The sequence below is a fragment of the Grammomys surdaster genome, unplaced genomic scaffold (genome assembly GCF_004785775.1).
Source record: "Grammomys surdaster isolate TR1022 unplaced genomic scaffold, NIH_TR_1.0 186, whole genome shotgun sequence".
Classification (NCBI taxonomy): domain Eukaryota; kingdom Metazoa; phylum Chordata; class Mammalia; order Rodentia; family Muridae; genus Grammomys; species Grammomys surdaster.
In genome coordinates this window covers 5883841-5908418 of record NW_021604631.1, presented here as the reverse complement: position 1 = coordinate 5908418, position 24578 = coordinate 5883841, and the positions used below count along the sequence as shown (strand labels likewise).

General features: G+C 44.5%; 1 protein-coding gene across 3 annotated transcripts in view; it reads left to right on the top strand.

Moving 5' to 3' along the window:
- Hipk2 (homeodomain interacting protein kinase 2) overlaps positions 1-24578 on the top strand; it is a 189469-nt gene that overhangs the window by 105450 nt on the left and 59441 nt on the right. For all 3 annotated transcript variants that reach the window (XM_028768462.1, XM_028768463.1, XM_028768461.1), the window contains exons 3-5: positions 20584-20707; positions 21217-21336; positions 22949-23035. In XM_028768462.1, coding sequence (XP_028624295.1) covers positions 20584-20707; positions 21217-21336; positions 22949-23035 — 331 coding nt within the window. The remainder of the gene's footprint in view (positions 1-20583; positions 20708-21216; positions 21337-22948; positions 23036-24578) is intronic.

Genomic DNA, 24578 nt, shown 5'->3' with positions numbered 1-24578 from the left:
GTTGTCATTAAATTAATTTCTATAAAAAATTTTAAGTTTGCTTTCCCATTTCTCATGGAAATTATTCTATGGAAAGAGTTCAGTGAAGTTGAAAATGGTTGGCTTATCATCACCTACTTACTCTACTAGCCCGGCCATTTGCACAACATTTATTGCACGAGCAAGTGAACTAGACTTAAAAGTTTCTCACATATACAATATACATATACATCTTACAACATGTAAGGTCAACGGTTCTAACCACCTTACAGTAGAGAAAACTTAGACCATCAGATGTCATTTTGAATGAGAAATGCCTCTCATAGTCCTTGATATTTGAGCACTTGACCATCTGTTGCCAGCTGTATTTGGGGAGACTTAGAAGCTGCAACCTTTGGGGAGGAAGTGTCCACTAGAAGCCTTGAGAGTTTAAAGCTGTCTCTGCTTTCTGCTTGTGATTGGGAATGTGAGCTCTCAGCTTCCTGCTCCATCAACCAGACTGGCACTTGCTGTGTGCCACCCCACCATGATGATTCGTCTAGAACCCTAAGCCAAAATACACTTCTTCCATAAGTTGCTTATTGGCATGGTGTTTCATTATAATAGAATTGTGAAATACAAGCACAAAGTAGGTAAGTTAGAGCTTGCTTTGGAAGCCAGCTCTTTGAACACTGATGTAGACCTCTTAAGGAACATCTTGGAAAATGGCAGCCAATAGAGGGATATAAGGCAAGTAAGTGGGTTTTGGTGAGGTCCTATGATAGTGCCATGAATTTTCATAGAGAAGCTCACAGTTAGTTAGAGAGACTAACTGCTATGTCTAGAAACAGTGGAGTGCCCAAGGAAGGTGAGCTGAAGGAAAGAAAGTTCTGAAAGGAGACTTGAAACAGAATCTCGGATAGAGAGGGGCAAGACTGCGTAGATCTACATGCCAACAAGCCAGAGGGATCCACTCAAGTGAGAATATCCTGTGGGACACTGAGTGGAAGGCAGAATGCACAGGGCTCACCCATACTCAAGAGAAAAGCCACCTTCACCTGTAGGTGCAGTGTGGACTTGAGGAACCAGTAAGGTAAAAAATCACACCAGCCATGTCTGAAAGGCCATTGGGGCCAACGTAAGCGATTCCCACAGCATGATCACAACCCATGGTGCTGAAACAAAAGTCTAACAGACAGCACTGGGAAATCCTGTGGAGTGTCAGCATTAAGGCAGGCAGCAGAGTTCACTGTGAGGCTCTCATCTGGTGCACAAGCCTAGAATGAGGCCATGCAGTGACTGCTAGAAGGAAATGTAAAATGCTGTCATTAGAAGAGGGGAGAGAGAAAAACAACTCACACAAAAGCATGGAGTAAGAAGCGATCGCCAGAGTATATAAAAATGACAGTGAAGAGCTGATTCAAGGACTACATTAGAAATTGAACCCAGAGGGAAACTTGGTGGGATAAGGGGACAGTTGTCTGAAGGACTTCCAAGTAATTAGAACTTGGATTTCCTGCAATAAGCAAGTTGGTTCTTGAGGAAGGAAGTAAGCAGTGAAAACCCCCTTAGAAAAGCAAGTCTAGCAACAGGCTATAATTGATTGGAAACGGGGAAGGCTGGAAACAGAAGGCTCCAGGGATTATCTCTAAGATCTGGGGAGGCCTTGAGAGCAGAGGGGAGCACGTATCCTAGAGGGATGGTTCAAAAGCAAAGGAGTGGAGATGAAGTTCAGTCGGCAGAGTGCTCGCCTGGTGTACAGAAAGCTCTGGGTTTGATCCCCAAAACTACCTTAGTTTTAAAAAAATCATGGACAGTGTAGTGCATGCATATACTCCCAGTGTGTCTCTATGTAATCTCAGCACTTTGGAGGTGGATAGGATGGTCAGAAATTCAAAGTCATTAAAAAAAGATGAAAGAGGAAGAACGCAGAGGCTGGTGATACATGAGACAAAGGTGACAGTGCAGATGACTGTTGAGCATGCTGATGGGGAGAGCATCATGGTTCCTTCAGGAGATATGTGGGGATGGGAGGGAGAGGCTGAGTTCACTTTAAGGCTCCAGTAGAGACCAGACCCATGCCACTTGCCAACTGATGGTGATGTTTACCATGGCGGCTGGGAGAGGGACCACAAGGAGCCAGAGGAGAGGAGAGTGGCAGGAGGCAGAGAGCCAGCTCAGTTATAAACCTTGAAGGTTTTGGGAGAGTGTTGAAGACAGCAAAGCCAGTTGTTCAAAGAAGGGGGTGTGACAAAAGCTAGAGGCCAGGAATGGTCTGTTGGCCTCAGGGGAGGGGTGGATAGTGACATAGTCATGTAGCTTCTCAAGCGTATAGTCATCTTGGGTGTCCTTAGATTACCTCCATAGCATCCAGCTAGCCTCCTGTCTCCCTGCTCTGTCTTCAGTTCTCGTCCTTCTCTGTAAGCTGGACAAAGGAGTCTCTGTCTTTAAGATTATAACAACATTAAATGGTGGTAAGGTCCCCAGTGCACACCTACCCACATGCCACCTATTGGGTTTGTAGGTTCCTTCAGAGATGAGGAAAGGCTAGACCAGTGTCAGAAAAGCAGAGCAGAAGCAGGGTAAGCAATGCTATCTCCACTGGAAGAGTCAGAACGGAGAGAGAACAGTGAGCACGTTCGGGTGATAACGAGGAAGCCCTGCAATATAGGATAAGCTAATGCTACTGCCAAGAGAGACAGACTCACTCTGCATTTTCCCACACCTGCCACCCACAGCCACCTGGAAGAAGAGGCAGCGAAATTTTTCCCCAGGCTGTGCTGACCAGCTTCCTTTGCACTGGGCTTCTATCTTTAATCCAAAGGGAAGGTGGACCTTGGCTCTGTCTGGCATGTTACAGAGTTTGTTCTCGCAGTGTTTGCTTCTCCACTCTTCTCCTGATTTGCATTTACTGTAAATGTCACCACTTAACTGAATGGTTGGTGCCGTTAACAGCATTTCCTAGGTCCTGAGAATTCAGAGACTTGCTCATCAGCATCTTAGCTCCAGGCTTAGGGCACTGGTTTCTGGAGACACCTTCTAATCCAAGTGAGTACCTCCCACACATAGGTGTCTCTGTGTGTGAAGAGACTGCTGTCACTACTCTTTGTAGCCTGTTGGTAGGAAGCTACATGGATCAGAGGGGGAAACATCACCTGGCCTCAAGAACTCTGCTGCTGTTGGCAAGGACTTTAAAAAGCACCCTGTTTAGCTTTCCACGTAGAGGGCTCTCTCCAGCAGCACTTGTTAATAGCTGCTCTCTTGGTTTAACTGCTCCCCAAAACACTGGGTGGGTGACCCAAGTAGGTTTTGAGTCGATATTGCTGAGGATGAACACGGGGGGTTTTTTTTGGAGGGAGGTGATGTCATTGCTAATTAGAATTTCTTGGACTTATAGGTGTGCACATGGCACTCTAGCTCTCTGCTCTTTCTGAATTTTCAGTCTTTCTGGATGATATCTGTCCCACCTGGAAGTAGCCCTGGATGATTTCATGAAGGCAGAGACAGTGAGACCAGGTGACAAGCTCCAAACACCCAGGGGTCACATCAAAGCCATTCTAAGTGCGTGAACATGCCCAGAGATTTGTTTGTAATCAGATTTAACTTGATTTGTATCACAGAAACTTCCACGTGTGCAGTTAGGCCTGCAGAAGGGTGAGCCTTTCTGGAGTGCAGTTAAAATCATTCTTGGTTTCTGTGACTTTGTCATCTGGCCAACTCAACTACATAGACAAACTGCTCCTGCAAAACAAGAAAGTCTCAGAGGTGCAGTGGGTGGATTCTCTACCCCTACCACCTTTAGAAAGAGAAACAAACGCCCTTTGTCCCATGTGTAATGTTTTATGCATCATAAAACAGATCTCATCACACAGATCAGGCAAGCTCAGGCTGGTTCTAAAGCACTGGAGATTATGTCACTTGTCATCTAGGATTCTCAGTGGCCTGTCTTTACAAAGAGGCCACTAGCTGTTTCTGTAAGTCTGCTGGTCAGACTGCTGCGTATGGTGTTGTAGGAGGCATTATCTGCCTCATCAAGTCTCCAGATCCACTCTCTGTGGTACAGCTTTAAGGAGCCTCAGCACTGTGTTTCCCAGTTACTCCCGTTTAGAGGAAGATGCCCTGGGACCTTTTTACCTAAACAAATAGAAGCTGCTGTCCACCCAGGATTGTGGTGCTGATAACCAAGATGGCTTCCACCCTGGTGTCACTTGCACTGCCCTAGCCCCATGGGCCCTTCCTCCTGAACACTCCTTGTGTTTCCCCACCTCTGCCTCCTCTTAGGCTACTGTCTCACCTGCAGCTCTGTTCTCTTTCAGCACTGAAGTCTGCCCTCCCCACCCTGACTCCTTAAGTTCTCTGTTCTCTCCAGCCAATGACAGCATTCCCTGATGGCCAATGGATGTAAGCTCCACAAGAACAAAGACTTTCTTGTGGATGCCCAAACACTAAGTGCCTAGTAGACGTTTGATAAATGCTTAGTGAGTGAAAGCGAGATCACTTCTGGCCTTCCATGTATCATATCACGTGCTATGTGCACTCCAATTGCTAAAATTCATGAAAACAGAAACCGTTGCTTAGTACCACCTCTAGCAGAAGGTCTCAGATGCACTGGAAGCTCAGAAACTATGAGCAGTTGAGATTGCCACAGTGCTCACTGTGCTTAGGGGAGCAGGGCAGCTCACTCTGCCCTTGCTCCTACTCTCATAAAACTACCTTGAGTGACTTTTAAGCAACCTAAGGTCTTCTCTTCCCATTAGCTACTGACTACTTGGACATGATATTCAGAGGACCATTCACATCAGTTATCCAGTGGCTGGCTAGTTAATTTCTGAGTATGCCGATCTAAAAACTGATTATAATTCTTTTTTTAATACATAACTGGGAGAAGGCCAGAAAAGGGTATATTATTGTGTCTTGTAGGAGGGAAGAATTCAGGAGATAGTCACAGAGCTGTGGCGCCAGAGCCTTCCTTTCTTCTGTCTGTTATCATAAATTATTGTTGTAGTAGGAAGCCAGATTGCTGCAAGATGGGACATCACACTTCCTCTCAGCAGACACCTTACATAAGAAAACCTTCACGAATAAACGTTGCTATTAAAATGCATGCTATTTAATGTAAAGTGCAGAAGTTGCTTTACATACTTTCTAAATTCTAAATTGCCCCTTGCCTCTGTTGAATGAGCTTTCTTTTTGTCTAGTCAAAGAAAACTAATTTTGAAAGTACAGTGCATGGTGGAACATATCTGTAATCCCAGAACTCCTGAGGCTAAAGCAAAAGGATCAAAAATTTAAATTTATGTACTACCTAAAGTACATAGCAGAGTTCTAGGTCATCCTACCTCAGTAGTGGAGGTGGGGGATAGCAGCTATGGGGTGGAGGTGGGGGATAGCAGCTATGGGGTGGAGGTGGAGGATAGCAAAGAAAACTAATTTTGTAACCTTCCAAAGTGACAATGAGAAATGAAGACAGTATTGCTTTTAGATATTTTATCTGTCTCCCTACATCTAGTCTCTCTCCTACCCAACTCAGAACTCAAGTGTCAGGAGAGCAGATGGTGCATCTCCAGGCTGAGGAAGCTGCAGCAGGTGCCCACAGGGGGCCTTATGACAGGGCTGCACCACTACCCGGAGATCACCATTGCTGTGAATAAATATGGGCCCTAGAATTGCCTGAGCTTTTAAGTTTTGTGAGAAGCTGGAAATTCCTACCCTTAGGTAATATCACCTGAGTTTTCAGTGCTAAAGAGTTTAGATCCTTTAACCTGAGCATTCAGGAGGCAGAGGCAGATGGATCTCTGTGAGTTCAAGGTCAGCCTGGTCTACAGGCAAGTTCCAGACCAGCTAGGGCTGTACAGAAAGACACTATCTCAAAAAATAAAGATTAATTAAATCTTGAATATGGTCAAAATATGTACATGTATAGAAATGCCACAAATGAAACCATCATTATATGAAGCTAGTAAATGTAATACTTTTTTTCATAAAAAAATTTAGTTTTATGCAAGTCAATTTGTTAATATCTCTGTTGGCTCCTTCCTATAAGATAGTAATTTGCAGCCCTTCTTCCTATACTTTTGGTCCTGCCAAGTTTTAAGGTGTCTGAGAGGCCTCCAGCATCACTGTCATTCTTAGGAGAAGGTATTTATGTGATTCCAGTCAGAATAGGGACTAAGTGGAGCACAGCACAAGTGTCCAGGCTGCTGCACTGAGGCTGGCCAGAAGAATAATCTAGAGTTGTTTTCACACAGGTCTGCTCTCCTGGGAGCATAGCATTCCTTCACATGGACATGAGCCGTAACTATGGGACAAAATGCCCTAAAACTTAGTGGCTTGTGCAGTAAGTGTTTATCATCTCAGTTTCTGGGGATCAGTAACTTGAGGGCAACCTGGCTCAGATAGTCCTGGCCCAGTCTTGGGAGGCTGTACCTACTGAGCCCTCAGCTAGGGCTCTAAACACTTGATGTCTCGCTGGCTGCAGTGTGGGAGCCTAAGAAGGCTCACTCTTGTGACTGTCAGGCTGGCGCTGCCTGCTAGTAGGCACTCATTATCCTCTCAACATGGCCACTGCTTTCTCCAATAGCCGGTGATTCACAACTCAACAGGCTGGAAGCCGGTGTCTTTTTATGACTAATCTCACAAGTCACACGTCATTATTTCTTCAATATCTTATCGATCCCACACATTTACCCTATTGGTGTAATGGAGCACCAGATAAGGAGATGTAGACTATCACAGGCCATCTTAGAGGCTGCCTGTCACCACTGTGCTCCCAGTAGACCCTCAGTAAAACCTTTATAAACACAATCCAACACTAGAAGGGGTTTTCTAAGAAACCTAAGAGAGTAACACACACATCACAGTGTTTCATTTACTAATGTTTCTGGGACCATCCTTGGAAATTAAATCCCACAAATGCCTTCTCTGGAACGTTCTAAAGTACTTTTTTTTTTAAATTAAAATTAAACCTGCTCATACCATCACTTACAGCAGTGGTTCTCACCCTTGCTAATGCTGTGACCCTTTAATACAGTTCCTCATGTTGTAGTGACACCCATCCATAAAATTATTTTGTTGCTACTTCAAAACTGTAATTTTGCTACTGTTATGAATTGTAATATAAATATCTGATATGCAAGTCCTGTGGAATGGTCATTTGGCCACCAAAGAGTCTCGACTCACAGGTTGAGAGTGAGAGGTTTGGGGTCTACCCTCTGCTCCCAGAGAGAATGCTAATAAGCGCACCCCTGTCTGTTCTATGGGGTATTCCTCGAATATTCTTTGCTGGCATGCATGCTCTCTCAGGGATGCCGCTTCCACAGAGCCTACTGGTTGTTGGTTTGTTTGTTTTTCTTTTTTAAGGAGATGGAAAGGTATGTGCAGGAGCAGTGGGGCTTACATCAGAGACTGTGCATCCAGCCGAGGGGAATGACCAGTTTGGGGACTTTGGTCCAAAGTCTCCTACACAAAGCTTCAGCACCATCTTATGTCAGTTAGTTGAAGGAGTGGGGCTCCCCCAGTTTCTGCCATGGTATCCATTTCTGGTACTCTCTTTCTGATCCACCCAACAACACACAACTCTCAAACACATGCACTTCAGGCCCCAGCTACTGTAGCCTCTCTCAAGGTGGTCACCGTTTGTGTGATTTAAACGAGATTTGGCTTGAATGGAAGGAAAGGTGTCCCAATATGGTTTCCCACAGACAAACCCACAACTGATAGCTAATTCTTGTTTGTTCAATAAAAACCAAGGTTGAGAATTGAAGGTCACCACTGGCAACGTATACGGGCCCTGTAACATTTGTATATGTAACTGAGGGACATTGTGTGGGCCCACCCTGGCAGTGGCCACCGAGTCCCAGTGTTAGTAAATGGAAATGAGATGTATAATTCATAAGGCCATGGTGGCGTGCGATCTGGGGCGGGGGGTGGTGGCATAATTATAGAATTGAAATATGAGGCTGCAGTGTGTAAGGGACCTTTCTAGGGGAGAGGCTGTGTGATAGATGGCCTGCATTGTTCTCCTTCTGACCTTTTCCTGAACTTCCCTTTAGAAGAACAGAGGAAATACAATTCTGCCATTTCCCATAGTGTTTCTGAATAATACCTTAAGATGCCCACCCTTAGCATTTTTTATCTTCCACTGGGATTTACTTTCTCTCCTGTGCTTCGCTGTTTCCCATAGAAAAATCTAATCACTAATGATTATGCCCTAGTATTAATGCAGAATACAGAGGCTACACAAATATTTGCCCATATTGAACACAATGCCTACAGGGACAGGAAAGCTCCGAGTGGCGTCCACTCACTCTGCCAAGCAGAACAGTCAGGGAATAGCCCATAGTGAGGATGCTAAACCCAGGAGGAAGGGGGGCAGACCCAAACCTGGAACCAAACACTAGGATCTTTTTAAGGAGATGAGAAGGAGCAGGGAGCGTACATCAGAGGCAATGCTGCAAGCCTGGAGGATAATGGCCAGTGTGAGGGCTGTGCTCCAAAGAAGAGATCGGGAAGGCTCCAGAGTGCACCACAAAAAGCCTTTTTCTACCTGTGGTAGAAGTGGACCTAGGAACAAGAAACTCTCCAAGGCCTAAAATGGGTTCTCACAACTTGAGACTCTTACCTTTAAAAATGAGGGATACTTAAGACCCCATTTTCCTCAATCTGTACTTGAATAAAAATACTCTCAGAATATTTAATATGGAGGCCATCTGGAGCCAAACCCTCTTTTCCCCTAGAAAGGGGCTTGTTAACTTCTCTCACTGCTAAATTTGCATATGTTCTAGCCTTTGGCGTATGGCTTTGTATAAACTGTAAGGTGGCCACAGGCAGGGCGGGGGGGAAGGACATTAGGCACACACACCCACACAAACAAACTGTAAATAAACCCACTTCTGTTTCCTCCTTTTTTCAGAGTACAGGGAAAGTTAATGGATCTTAATGCCTCTTGTAACAGCACTGGTCCTCAAGTTGGGTTTCTACTGCTTGAGATGACGATCTCCAGTGCCATCCATTTTCCTACAGTGACAGAATGTCATTGCTTCCAACTGAATAAACATCCATTGTGTCTGTGCACCAGGGCTTCTTCATGCATGTGCTTGTTGGGAGAGCACTTAGGTTAGTCAACCAGGAAGACTAATGTGGGACTTTTATCCAAGCCAAAATTTCTAACATGGCAAGGTTTCACTTCACTCCAGGATTGACTCTGAGTTGAATCTTTGGAGGAATGGGGGAGTGGGAGTTGTTGTTATTGTTCTTTCTCTTTAAAGTCAATTGTTGAGGCCAAATGAAAAACCTAGACAGTCCTAGGTTAAAGCTTTTCCAACTGCCACCTCTGAGTTTGGTTAGCTCCTTTTGTCAGTTGGTGCTAAGTACCTGCTGTGCACAGTGCTAATCCCAGCAGAACACTGCCAGCACTTCCTTAGGAAACCAATGTGGGTTCTGCCTCCCTAAGGAGTTTCTGGTCTCATAGAAGTCCAAAACAGGCCTAAAAAATGCATACATGCATACAGACACTGCCTTCTATTCTCAGGAGGAATGTGTGATAGGCCACCACTTGCTGGTACAGATGCTATTGCAAACTCTTATTCTTTGGTAGCAAGAAAACTGAGTTCTTTGTACTAGGATTTTGGCCATTCCTTCAAATATCTATCTAATTGCCTGGGAACATAGTGATGGTTTTTTGTTTGTTTGTTTGTTTGTTTGTTTGGTCTTCCAATTAGTCTTCTCTCTCCCTTTCACTGTTATTGTTTCTTCATCTCTCGATGTATGTGTGGTGCACACACATGCTCACACATGTTCTTTTTTCCTACCACCCCATCAGTTTATACATGTCTTTTTAAGTGTACAAATTCCCTACATCAGATTTCTGCAAAAAGCAGGATTTTTGTTTGTTTGTTTCTCCTGCAATTTCCCCCATTGAAATGCCCATGATTAAGTAAGAAAGAGTTCTCTCAGTCCCTCCCCCTTCTGTCCTCAAAAATAATCAGAATTTGACTCTCTCACTCTGTCCTCACATAGTCACTTTAGTGTGATAGGACATTTACTAGGTTTTTATGGAGGAGAGAGGTGCTGACCTGAACCATCCCCATCACAACTGTCACATGAACAAAGTCAAGCAGTTCTGATCACACCTCCCACTTCCTGCGTGTAAGACTCTGCTGGGTGCTGCAAGGTACACTGACACCAGGATATGGGTGGAGCCTGTGGCTCCAAGATGCTTCCAGTCTAGATGCAAAGCTAACTAGATGCACCTACCAGTAAAAGGGGGTACAGTTCTAATGTAATTGGGAGTACAGAGGAGAGCACCTCCCCTTGGTGAGGGAAGAGTTCTGGAGGAAACAAAAAAAAACATTTTCCAAAGACACAAAACTGTTCTGGGGGTGATGAAGGCTGTGACAGGAAATCGGAGGCTTTCATGAAGAGCACAGCCTCTCAGTCCCCCATATTGTCTTGCTGTACAATCCCTCTCTCCCTCTCCACTTCTTATCCCCAACTGTAGCAACTCCGTAGTTCCATTATCCACCAGTTAGCTCACTCTGCTAGAGGAGTGTTTGGTCTTCATGAGAACATAGTGAACATTCTAATCTCTTGCTGAGTGTTACTCCTTTCCAAAGGCCTACAGTCCCAGCTCTTGGATTACAGTAAAAGAGGCCCTATTGTTGTAATAAAACCAGCAGTTTATGGGAAAATGGGCTAATGGTATTTCCACCTGGGGGGATAGTTCAGCATCTTTCACCAACAGAAAGATCTTCTGTGTTCTGCTTAGTTTGCTGTGGGTATCTCAGGATTCAGCAGCTGTCACTGTGGGATAGCAATGCCATCCATCCCTGTATGAGTTGATGGTTCTGATGACATTCAGATTACCTGCCTACTACACTTCTGCATGCCCTAGTGGCAAAGAGAGACAGCAGAGTGTTTCTTGTGGGTCTAAGATACAAGGAAGCAAATTTGGGTTTAGTTTTGTTTGCTTCCTCAGCACATGAGTATTGAAAGTTATCTGTTAAATAGGTTGCCCTAGGCTAGAGTTTATACCCACCTTATCCAGCAGAATCCCCCTGTTCCTAACTTCTGTTGAGATAACCAGCCTACTGCTTCAAGAGCTCTTCCCTTGTCCTGGCCCTGGGAAAATCCCAGGAGAGCATACTGTAAGGCAGTGGGCCATAGTTAAACCTGCTCTATGGGTGTTTACTGCTGTAGACTTGAAGGACATATTCTCGAGAGTTCCCTTTGCAGGTTTGGTTTTCTGGCAAAGCCAGGCTCATTTGCACTTTCCCAAGATAGCTGGCCTCATGCCCATGTCTCATCGAGGCCCACACATGCCTGCTTGCTTGGAGATCACCACATCCTACACTTACTGGGTCAGTATATACCCTATCAGCTAGCTCCAAGTTTCTGCTGAGATCTTGCTCTGCAGGGTGTTAGTGGGCTTTGGCCCTTGGTTCTTGGTAATCCTTTACTCAATATACAGTGAACAGAAGGAAACCTCTGATGCTTTCCCTGCCACTGCAGAAGAAATTCACCCTCTAGAGTGCTTGCCATCATGCTCAATGGGGTCTTTTTCATAGCTCAGGTTTCTGGCTTCTGTTCTCTGAATTGGTCTGGTTCCCGTCAGTGACACCAAATGCACCTCCTTTTCAAAGAATAAGTTTCTAGTGTCAGAACCCTCTCTTGTATCCCTAATCAGCAGGAATAAATAGTGGCTTGCCTACTATTTAACCCTACAAGTCACATGACCAGATGAGGGTGGAAATGAGCCTTGTCTATGGTGCAGTCACTTGTCTATGAATTGGAGTGCAGAGGTCTCTCCAGTCCAGGCACAGGGCATTATGGGAAGGAAAGCACTAACACTCTTCTGCTCATGTTCATTTACCCAACAAACATTTACTGAGTACTCAGACTGAATCAGTCAACACTAACTGTTAAAGCAGTGTGAGCGTTGACATTTAAGTCAGTAAAGTGACACATAGGTAACATCAGTGTCTTGGTAGAGAGTGAGCCTTGACCACTAGGCTGACATGGGAGAAGCTAGCCCTTCCATGGCATGACATCAGACTTTCACTCTGTAGGGAGCCTTGCTGTGTCACCAGGCCAGATATAGGGATGATGATGCATGTGCAGTTGAGCCTCAGAAATTGAAACTCCAAATCCCCTTCAGGGTAGCGGAAAGAGGGGTTGCCCTCCGAAAGCCAAGTCAGATGACAGAGATGTTTGAGTTGGCCCTTTCCAGAATCAGCAGGTGTCCCCTTAGAATCTGTAACAGTCCTTAGCTTCAGTCTACAGATCTAACAAAGCTCAAGGAAACATTCAACAGAAGAAACTTTTAGAAGCTTGTCACTGAATATCTATGGCTCTGTCCACTTATGTTGTCTCTTAGCTCTGTTCTTTCCAATCCCTTCAGACCTACCTTATCTTGAATTTCATGAGGTGGGGACAGCTGAGGCTGGGGATCCATTTCACCAGTGTGACCCCCCACCCGTTTTTTGTTTGCTTTTGGCATACAGACGCAGGTTTCAAAGCCCTTTGAGAAGAAGGGAGAGAGTGTAGAAGACAAGAGGGGTTTGACATTCTGGGGTGCTCTTGGCTATAGTTGTCTTTGCTTTAAATAATTTTTGTTCTCTCTCTCTCTCTCTCTCTCTCTCTCTCTCTCTCTCTCTCTCTCTCTCTGTGTGTGTGTGTGTGTGTGTGTGTGTGTGTGTGTGTGTGTGTATGTGTGTATGCAGCAGTTGTGTGGGGTGTGTAGGTGTACAATGGGATGAACATACCCACATTTACTCATTCTCTCTTTCTCTCTTCCTCTCTCTTTCCTCTCTCCCTTTCTCTTTCTGTGTGCATGTGGAGGCCAGAAATCAACTTCAAATGTCATTCCTACTTTTTTTTTTGAGACAGGGCCTGGAAATCCCTGGTTAATTAGAAAACCCCAGGATCCTCTTCTACAAGCACTGGAATTACACATGCATGTTACCACTGCTGGGTTTTTATCTGGTTAGAAGGGATCAAATATGAAGGATATATCAAATATGAAGGGTATATAGCCCTCAATGTTTTGAGACATCTTCTTAGGCATTGTTGTATACTTTTTTGCATGTGTCTGTCTTTCTCAACAAAAATGAAATAAAGTATTTTTTAATTGTTGAAAGCACCTGAAGTTTTGTAAGTGTAAAACAAATCACTATGTGGATACCAGGATACCTCATAATTCAATTCCTTGGGCTGACTAGTAACTATCTACTAACATTTGTTGAGCATATGCTTAGGAAAAAGGCACCAACAAAAAGCCTATCCTGGTGGCACCATAGCCCTGGACAGGCACCCTCCTGCAGCCTTTGACTTCCTAGTTAAACACCAGAGACAAGATTGGAAGATTTAGGCCATCCAGGCCAGAAGCAGGCAATGGAAGTACAGCACAGCCAGGAAGGCAAGGATTCTAGGAATTCCAGGGCTGCTGAGTGTTTCTGAGATAAACCATGGTGACTTTTCTTAGAAAGGATCCAAGCTGTTTCTTCCTAGGAACATTCTCAGTAAGATACACTCATAGTGGGGAATTCGTTTTTATTTTTACTTCTTTATTGGTTTATCAGATGTTGTCAAGCCAATTTTAGCTTTATTTAGGCGACTATATGTCTCTGGCTGTGTACTTTTGTTTGTTTGGTTGGTTGGTTGGTTGGTTTTGTTTGTTTGTTTGTTTGTTTGTTTGTTTAAGAGGGTACTGTTCTGAGACAGGGTTTTTCTATGTAGCCCTGGCTGTCCTGGAACTAGATCTGTAAACCAGACTAAGCCTTGAACTCAGAGATCCACCTGCACCTGCCTTTGCCTCCCGAATGTTGCCATTAAAGGAATGTGCCACCGCTGCCCAGCTATATTCTTTGCTTTGTTTTACCTACCCCAGTACATACAATCAAACTAGAAGGCTAATGTCAGAATCTACTGTAGAAATCTGAGAGCTGACTTCAGTCCGCCAGTATTATTAGAGGCCTTTGTGTTATATTCAGTTTGTGTCCCAGAGCCAACTTTTTCTTCCATATGTAAGCAACAGAACTAGAGTTTGATTTTGATGGTGACCTTGGCAGAAGTATAGTAGCCCTAGAAATCAAGGGTTAGCATGGAAAATACATGTGTATTAGTGCACACTTGGGAAAAATCTCATTCAGAGCTAAGAAGCTCACTGCTAATACAAATAAAAATAGCTACCCCTCTGGTCCTAACATTGTGCTGGAAACGGCCAGTGGGATCAAGAAAGTCTCCTCTGGAGACTGTCCAAGTGTGGCATGAGACCAAACTGTGATTATGTCACCTTCCCATATGGAGACTGTGTTTCAGTGTCTTGATCATGTCTACTGGTGATAGCCAAAGACAGTTTCCAGTGAGGGTCTTTGAAGGTCTTAGTCCTCATCTGCACAGTTTGATTAGCATTCAGCAGTGGCCCAGATCCTATGTGGAGATCTCTGCTTTGTGTTTTCTGTGTCTGGTGTATCAAGCCTTGACCCCCAAAGGCTAAATAGGGCTTCCCCAGTTTTCCTCCTGGACTCAAAACCCACTATCTGTATCAGGTCTCTGCTGTGATGTTTCTCCAGCTCTAAAGAGCTGGGGAGTGTGGCCAAAATCTCAAGGTTTCTAGCAGTTGAGCTGGGTCCAAGCATGGCTCCTTATAAACTCACATAATGGGCGGTCCAGGTCGATGTCTCCCAGTGTTTGGATCTTAGAACCTCACCTATGGGTTCCTCTTACCTTCTACTCATACCCCGAATCAAAGACAAATCACTTCCTCCCCTACCTAGTTTGCTGAAGAAGTTGTATCTTTTTCAAAACTAGATCCCTTGTTGACCTGAGACTGCATCGCTGTTTAAATCTCCAGCTGTGCTGCCTCATGACTCACTGGACACAGTTTGAACTCATTTCTGCAGATGCAGGACTGTTTTCCTGGCAGCCTTGCTGTGATCCAGTAATACTCATCCTGAGTGGTGCCCTAAGTGTTCTCTAGCCTTTACCCTGTAGGCTGGTTTTTACATGATCTCTCATTCAGCTCAACTTTGCCGCCTTCAGATTTCTGTTGCTGTTTCTTGGGCCCTGTGTTGCTTTGATAGAGTCCCATGCTTCCACTGCAGGTCACTGGTCTCAGCAGTGGCTCAGAACTCATGGCAGCACTGCCCAGTCTCCTTAGTTTTGCAATAGAAACATAAGATTTAACAGCCCATCTGAAATACAATTTTACATTTTGATTGCTTCTGCCCCAGCCATATCAAGGTTACTTTCAATCTGCATATATTTGTGGGAACAGACTTCTTCACTGCAGTTCAATTTGAGTACACCTTATAATATCAGTGATTATAAAATACCGGGGACTAATAGAGTTTCTTGCTTCCAAGGAGTTCAAACTGCTTTATAATTCTACTGGCCATAATTTATCTTCATAAGCTACATACAGACAAGAGGAAAAAGTGAGATTAATAATCACATTTTATAGAGGGTGAAATAAAACTTGGAGAAGTTGAGTAGCATTTTCCCAGAAATGCTCAGCTCTCCCTTGGGCTCTCTAAATGATCTGCAGACTGAACACTTATATCAGAAATGCATGTGAACCTTTCCCTTGCTCTGTCATAGACTATGGACAAGAGTTACTTGACTCTGGGCCAGTGGTTAGCCAAGGATACTGGAGTGAGCAGGATGTGTGCCCAGCTCCTACAGCACAGGCCTCTGCCACAATGAATGTTGTAAGTACACACAGAGTCAGCTCCTCACTTAGGTCCTCAGACCTCTTCCCTGGGCTTTGTTCCCAGGGTATCACTGTGGCATCATAACTACCATCTGGATAGGAAGATGACCACAGGGAAGGGCAGGGCAGGGCAGGTGCTGCCTTCTCAGTCCTGGCCTTGTTCTGTGCATGCTGCTGCCATCTGCATTAGACCAAATAAATGGAAGACAGGTTACAGGTAGGAAGTTCTGCTTCTACAGTCAGATGAGAGATCTGTGACTGCAACTTCTAATATATAAAATGAAAGGGTGTCTTTCAAGTGAGGAAAAGGCGCAAAGGAAGTTACAGTGTTGAGTGTGTTCCTAGCATGAGCAAGACCCCGGGTTGGATTCAGAGCACCAAAAAGAAAACCAGAAAAGGAGTGTTCTTTTTGTTTTCATTGCTGTCATATAGATTAAGTGAGATAATAGGTGAGTGATTTAGTGTTGTTTTATTGTCCTAGACCTTAGGTACTTCCTGACAGCTCTATTTAACCTTCTTTTTGGCACCTCCTTCTGGAATGAGGTATATGGCCAGTACTTAAAAATACTAGGATTGGGCCCATGGGCACTGGGCTTCTGCCTGCAGTCTACACACCTCTTTTGGAGGCCAGCATCCACAAGGTCACATGGTCTAGACTGATCGAAGAATAACTTATTCCTTATGTGCACTGTCAAGAGAGCAGTAGAGCTAAATATCAAAGCTTCAGTTGTTGGTGTGTTGAAAGTCACAGTTGTTTTTCTAATCTCCCATAGAAAAATGGAATGTTTGGTGTTTTGTGAGGGTCATGTTGGAAAAGAATAGTCACTCTCTTTCTTAGGTGCAATTTTGTCTGACATTTCATATATATGTTTAAAATATTTTTCATGACCCCAAAATAGTAATGAGATTCTTTAAAATGTTTGCATGAGGTGGTACCATGGCAGGGAAAGTGTAGAGCAGCTGTCAGATGAGTAATCCGGAGGACAGAGATCCATGTACCCAGGATCCTTCTTGTACTGGCACCACTCTAAGGACAAAAACAACCTCTACGGAATGTGACCTCAAACCTCCCAAACTTGGAAGAGCCAAAGCAGTGTGTCTCATGTCATATAGTTGCCAAGGTGCTGTTGCCAGCCTCAAGGGGGAACTGCTAGGGAGCTGCGGTTGACACAGTCATTCCTTCTAGAAATATATATTAGGTACCTTCGGTGGACCAGGCACTGGTGAGTTTCAGGCCAGCCAGAGCTGTGTAGTGAACTAGCCAATGAGACATCTCTCCCTACCATGAAAAAAGGGAAGAGAGAGAGAAAAAAAAAAGAACTTTCAGTGTCATGTTAGGATATAAGAAGTTATTTTCTTTTCCTTAGGTGTAACTTTTTGACACTTCATGCATGTTCAAAGGGTTTATGGTGTCCTAAATAATCAGAGAGATTTCTTTTAAGATGGTTCCTTGGGGTGGCAGATGCTCAGTTAATATCTCTTGACCAGTCTGCCACTCGTGTTTACATCTTGATCGACTTGTGTAGACAAGGGCAGATGCCAAGTGAGCACACATGTTTGAGTGAGGAAGACCGGAAGGGGCGGGAAGGGGAAGTCGTTCAAAAATAGGTTGCATATGTGCAGAGAAAAGGAATGCATCCTTTGAGACATGAGAGGAAAGGCTGAAACCAAAAGCAAGAGCCAAGTTAGCGACGGTAACAGAAGCATGGATGGGGGGTACTTGATTTACCTAGAACCAGCGGAGGCTGAGCACAGTGCAGCTATGTGGTTATAGTCTATCGGTCTACACACCACCCCAAAGTTAAGAGAGGTTTGGACCAGATCTCAAGAACTCTGACCGTGAAAGACATTGGTACAAATTTCACATTTCCACACTTCACCTTTCTTGCTGTAGGTCTTTGATGAATCGTCAGCAGATAGACACACAGGCTCTCCTCCAGTCTCCCTTGCTCAGGTGTCTGTGCAACTGAGCATGGGCTGGTATGCACATGCCCCTTTGGGCCTCAGTGCCTGTTTATTCCTAGCGGAGTCCTCCTGTACCAGTGCCCAGACTTAGTTCCCTGTGAAGACTTACTTACCCCTTCCCTCTCCTTTGTCCACACTGCCTCAGGACTCCCAGCCTGACTCATGTTTCACACTTTCCTATACTTAATATGGCATATTCAGTCAACACGTATGTATTGACCAAGTGGCAACTAAACGCCAGGCACTGTGCTCTTCCTCATGGTAGTGGAAGAAAGAAAGACAGTAAGGATGTTATTGGGGAGAGTGCTGTGAGGTGACATTTATGGTGCTGGAGATGGGAACTAACTGGTGTCAGAGGTCTGTCTATGGTGGTGGTGACAATTAAGCAGAGGTGCAAAGGATGAGGAGGAAGCTGTTTGAAAGCCATGGGGCAAGCACAGAGGCAGAAGCAACTACATTACTGAAGGCTACTGGTCCAGAAGGCGCTTAAGGTATTATGGAAGTTGAGAAGACACTGCTGGCACCAGAGCCTGTTGCAGTAGAAAAGTGATTTGAAATGACAGTAGAAAGGCAAACTGGGTCCTTAACTGGGGAGAGGGAGATCCTTGAGCCATGGGAGAGATTCATATATTCTAAGTACAGTGAGAAGCCCACTGAGGACTTTGAAACACATGCCATTGGGAAGAGAAAACAGGAAACTCCAGGTGAGGCAGTGGCTGAAGCCAGAGTTAGGCCAGGGGAGAGGGAAAAAGGGACTGACTTTAGCTAGACTTTGAATCTGGCCATGTGGATGGTCTGGGTGGTGGGGGTAATAAAGGGAAAGGGTTCGGTCCTGGATCTCTGGCAAAGCAGGAGGGTCGGGGTGGGAGTGTTGGGTTCATTTAGTAGAATGAGGAAGATGAGGAAAAGGTAGAGATGGGTTCCCTCTCAACCTGGGAACTTTGATGTCACTGTGGGACATAGCCTTCAAGGTTCCCGGCTCTCAGATGTGAGCTTAGAACTGAAAAGACAGTTCCAAGATGAGACTGGGATTTAGATGTGAGTCTTGGCATGATTGCTGTGCCAAGTGTCCTAGAGCTGCAAAAGGGGCCACAGCAGCTTGGAACAGCTGCTGCTCTGTGGATGTTCAGGAGCCCAGAGCACCAAAGATGACGTATTAGCCAGGCCTGGAAGATGGAAGAGAGGCTGTTTTCCTGCTTTTTGTGGCTGTAGACGCTCCTTGGCTAGCAGCACATAAACACAGTCTTTACCTCTGTCATCTCATGGCTATCTTGTCAGTGCCCAAATTTCCCTGTCCTAATAAAGACATCTGCCATATTGTATTAGGACCCACCTTCCATGATACAGCTTCATCTTAACTAATTAAACCTACAACAACCCCATTTCTAAATAATTAAGATTCCAACACAGCTGTTTTATAATACTGGAGATTGAGCTCAGGACCTGCTCGTGCATACTTGGCATGTACACTACCTCTGAGCTATATTCCCAACCCAGCATATCATTCAGGATAAACACACAACCATGATAAACACATAGGGAAAAAAATAGAAAGAAAAGAACATGGGACATGGACCATTTGGACAAAGGAGGATGCTCTAGCAAAGGGTATAGACAGGCAAGAAATTTGGATATGGGAAAGTGGCACCTAGGAATAGCAAAGCAGAGGCAGTGGGCAGTTGTATAGAAGAAAGACAGCTCTCAAGACATAGAGCTGAAATGCTGACCAAAGAACATGAGCATGCAAAGGTCATCCTGGTCTTTCTAGTATGGCACATGAGTGTAGGGGCATCTGAGAAAAGGTTAAGAAGCTGGGATGCAGTGCAGAGGCAGGAACTTTTAGGAGGCCATTGCTCTGAGAAATGGGGTGTGGAGGAAGCAGATGTTCTTGATAACACTTCGAGGGAAGGATTAAGGAAAGGTGTGTACTTGAGGTTTGCTTATGTTTGTTAACTTTGCCCTTGCATTCAGTTTTGGTTTTCCAAAGCGGAAGCTGTTGAGGTATGATATGTACTGTGGTACATGCCTTCTCAGGTTTGTGTTTATATCATGCATGTGCATAATCTTTTGTTCCTTGATATAGTGTTGCCTCTAACTCCAGTTCCAAGGGACCTAGTGCCCTCTTGCCCTACATTTGTGACATTCCTTCACACAGATATACACACATGCACATGAATAAAATTTAAAAGAAAGACCTTATGATCTGGTCTTGGCTACCAAATACATGTGTACTTTCTCTTTAAAATGCCTTTGAAATTTCTATGTGGCCTTGTCTGTCATTTACAGAGACATTAGCTCCTACAACCAGGAGTTTAAAATGGAATCTGGTTGACTTTCAAGATGATCTATTCATGAATGGGGTTCTATAGTTGTAACATTAAAGAATTTTTATAGAGATCAACCTTTTAGACACTGATGGGAAAAGTAATAGTAATGTTTCCTTGAAGAATTGTAATACATATGCCTAGGACAAAGATCATTGGGATGAGTGGATATTGGACTTCATTGCCTTATTTTAAGTGAGAGCAGCGATTTTTATGTATCCCTGAAAGTAGACTGTTTCAGAATTCCTACTTAAATATTAGGCACTCTTTATAAAGAATTCTAGATGTTTAGCTACAAAAGCTAACTTCGTACTGTTTGTGGTGTGGTTATCAGGTCATGAGCTCATGTGGCCAGAGTGTGATGGTGGTGATACCCACAGACATGCTTCACTGTAGGTCTGTTGTACTGCCACCCACCAACCCTTACTCTGCACTTGCAAGCTAACTGCATCCTCTTCTAACTAGATGACAGCCAAAGAATGGAGAGTCACTGCAATGCAGACCTCTCTCAAAGACCACAGACCCCACACAGGGAGTCATGGTACCCCAGGTCAGAGCTAGAATTCATGCAGAAATAGCTACTGTGTCTCCAGACCACTGATGACTCTTTCCATTCTTCCTCTCCAGGGCCCCTGAGATCATCCTTGGTTTGCCATTTTGTGAGGCAATTGACATGTGGTCCCTCGGTTGTGTCATTGCTGAGCTGTTCCTGGGCTGGCCATTATACCCAGGTGCTTCTGAGTATGATCAGGTAGGTCTGGGTGACACAGGAATTCACTACGTGACTTCACTCTCCATCCAGAAAACCTTAGATTACCATTTCACTTAGAACATGTCCTCTGGTGGCTGGAGAGATGGCTCAGCAGTTCAGAGCACTGACTGCTCTTCCAAAGGTCCTTGATTCAATTCCCAGCAACCACATAGTGGCTCACAACCATCTGTAATGGGATCCAATGCCCTCTTCTGGTGTGTCTGAAGACAGCGACAGTGGATTCATATACATAAAGTAAATAAATAAATCTTAAAAGAAAAAAAAGGACCTGCACTATTATGTTCTTATGGTCTAACTTATTAACCCTCTCCTGCCACCCCCGTGTGTGTGCATGTGTGAGCACGTGCGTGTGCATGTGTGTCTTCTTTTTTACTTCTTTTTCCTCTAAAATTAATAATTCCATTTTTCTCAGAGCCACTAGAGCCACCAGTACACCATATGCACCGTGACAGTAAAAGCCCTGACCTCTTTCTCATCTTTTCTTGCAGATCCGGTATATTTCACAAACACAGGGTTTACCAGCTGAATATTTATTAAGTGCAGGGACAAAGACAACTAGGTTTTTCAACCGTGACACAGACTCACCATATCCTTTGTGGAGGCTAAAGGTAGGAAAAACACTCTCTCCCTTCCACACTAATGGCCCAGTAGTGAAAGAGGGAAAGACAAAAATCAGCTTTTAATATTTACAAATTGATGACTTTATTCTAGCTAGCAAAATGAAGATATAGGATAGAGTTGTAAATACAAGGTGTTGCAGGATCTGAATGTTTGAACACACCTGTGTCCTTGATCACTGCTGCGTGAGAGGCTGTGCCCCGTGGGAAGACTGCTGGATTTCAGGGATTTAATCTCATGGTCCTTCATGACTGATTCGTGCTAGGCAGATGAAGCAGCCACACTCTGTCCTTCAGGAGCACACTGTCCATGGGAAATAGGACTGGTGCCCCAAGATCTAGGCTACCGTATGGACTGTCCTCCCAGGAGGACAGAGTGTGGGAAATAGAGTGACCCAAGTGAGCCAAGACAGAGCCAGGCCAGGGCCAAGGGCAGGGTGCGACCTCTGTGCTGGGTCCTGTAGGGTGCAGAGGGATTCTCCAAGCAGCCTAAGCAATGCACACCCCTGGGAAGAGAACAGATCTTCATCCAGGACAATGCAGTGCGCTGCTGGATACCATAAACTCTTGGTGACATCACCTTAATGGAAACATAGTTTGCTTTTACTTTTACTGTGACTTGTAATTAAAATTAACATACTTTTCCTGGGAAGGAGGTGGTAATAAAGACTTAAGTATGTAGTATGTTCATTTTTGCAGTAGGTTGGGTTTTAGTGGATTTGGTTTAATTTGATTTGGTTTGGTTTTGACAGGACCCCAACCTAAGCAGGCTCTTAAGGCTACTAATAGAGCCCCTGACATTAAGCAGTTACGAGAGTTGTCAAGGTCCAGTAACAAGTCTTCAAGTAGTAGAAAGAGAGCCCAGGCTGGGGTAGGGGGAGCTACTTTGGTTTTACTAGGAACCTTGTGTTCAGCTGTTCCCAAGGGTTAAGCTGCTTCAAGTGTGCCGGCCTTCATCCAGAACTAATTGCCTTAGATCCACTGATGAGCCCAAACCCCATGGCAAATAGAAAAAGTAGTTTCCTAGTCGATAGCCGATAAATGTCTTTGAAGAGCAGCATAGAATACAGGCTCTGGAATAGCTGCCACTTATAAGCCAGAAATGTTGGTAGGCCCCGAGAACTTTATAATGTTGTGTTTCCATATAGTAAAAGAGGGAGCAGTCATCCTAATGGCCATGGTTATGAAGAGCATATAGTGAGTTATGTGCCTTGAAACAGCATAGGAGCTGTAGGAGTAAGGGATTGCTAAGTAAAATAAAATTTTAAAGTATGTCACAAAGGGCTCTGGTCTTCCTGGATGGAACCTTACCTTCAGCTTATGGAAAGCTGCAAAGTAGGAAGGGTGTGGTTCTCATGTTCTCTTTAGGGTCTTTGGTAACTGTATCTGAGTGAGCATGAGTGGATTCTGTCGGGAGGAAGGAAGATGAGCTAGTGTGGATGAACAGAGACAGGGGCTCTTGTGCAGGACACTTTCAGAGAAACCAAAGTCTCCTCCTATGCAGAGTGAGACAAGACCTTGGGTCAAAGCTGGAGCTCAAGAGTTCACGATTCAGTGACTCAGAGGTGCCATCTGATCAACCTGGTTTTGTTTTTTTCTATAGACACCAGATGACCATGAAGCAGAGACGGGGATTAAATCAAAAGAAGCAAGAAAGTACATTTTCAACTGTTTGGATGATATGGCCCAGGTAAGCTCTGTGAATGAATATGCAGTGCAGGCCCTTTAAGAAAAAAACCAGCAGGGCAGGGCATACCTTCAATCCCACCACTCTGGGACACAGAGGCAGGTGAATCTTTGTGAGTTTCAGGCTGGCCTAGTCTACATGGTGAGTTTTAGGACAGCTAGAGCTATGTAGAGAAACCCTGTCTTTAAAAACAAAAAACTGAAAATAAAACTGAAAACCCCACCAGCAGTGATATACTGAACTGTGCTCATTAACTTTGCTTTTGAACAATCGTGACAGACTTAGAATGAATCCATTTGGTCTCTGAAACCAACTCTTTAGAAAAAAATAGCTCCATTGTATGGCTTCTTGTTTGTAAAGTAGTGGCCAACCTTACTGGTGCAAAAAGTGCCTGGACTGAGGCCCTTATGAGTGCTATGCAGGCCCTGGCTCCGGAGTTGAGGCCTCCAGCCTATTGCTGTATTGGAGTTGATTCCTATGGTTCGGTGTATCCGTTTTCTAGGGCCTACATAACAAGATAGGGTGAACTGGGGGGACTTAAGACAACACACATGTATTCTCTCATTGTTCTGGAGGCTAAAAGCGTCTGGTGTCAGTATCTTCAGGACCACAGTCCTTTTGAAGGCCTAGTGGACAGCATCCATGTTTGGCTTCCCGTGGCTCTGGCAGCCTCAGAAGTTTTGCTTGCAGCTCTATCACCGTAATCCCAGCTTTACCCTCCACATGGCTGTTATCCCTGTGTCATCTCTGATCCTACTGTCAGATCTCTTCTGTAAAAGCACTGATTATTGTGTTCAGGACAATCCTAATCCAATATGGCCTCATCTTAACCTGATTATATCTGCAAAGACCCTATTTCTAAACAAGGTCACATTCATAGCTTCCACAGATTAGAACTTGAATTTAGCTTTTAGAAAAGTGCAATTCAAACCACTATACTCAGTCACTGTCAGCTCACTAGCAGAGACTACAGACTGTCCTTACCTTTCTATTAGAGATAATTCTAGATCTCCAGGTATTTTTAGTTAGGGACTTGTCAAACACTGAGCCACCCAGTTCTTTTTAAATACTGAGAAATAGAGCTGTAGCCCAGTAAACACTTAGCACACCTCTTAGGAGAGATGACTATAACTAGAACTCCTGGTTCTGAGTAAAGGACACTTGTCATTGATTAGTGGCTTAGATGGTCTGTGAGAACTGGAATTGCTTTCCAGAGCCCCTCTTGAAAAAAAATAGGAAGCATGGAAAGCAAGCCTTTCAGAGGCCATGCTAATAGAGACCTGCCTTTGGGAGAGGAGGCCTCTGTTCAGATGTACTCCCTTCCCTGGCCAGAGGCAACTTCAGGGAACATAGGGACTGAAATCATTCTGGTCCCAGTCAGGGACCATGGGAAGGGTGGTGTCATAAAGACAAAGGAAGAGGGAACCTGGGCTCTTTCCTCTCCAGAGGTTGAACACAATTTTCCCCATCTTTTTCTACTGCTTTATTTTGGAGTTTCTCTCTCTCTCTCTCTCTCTCTCTCTCCCTCTCTCTCTCTCTCTCTCAA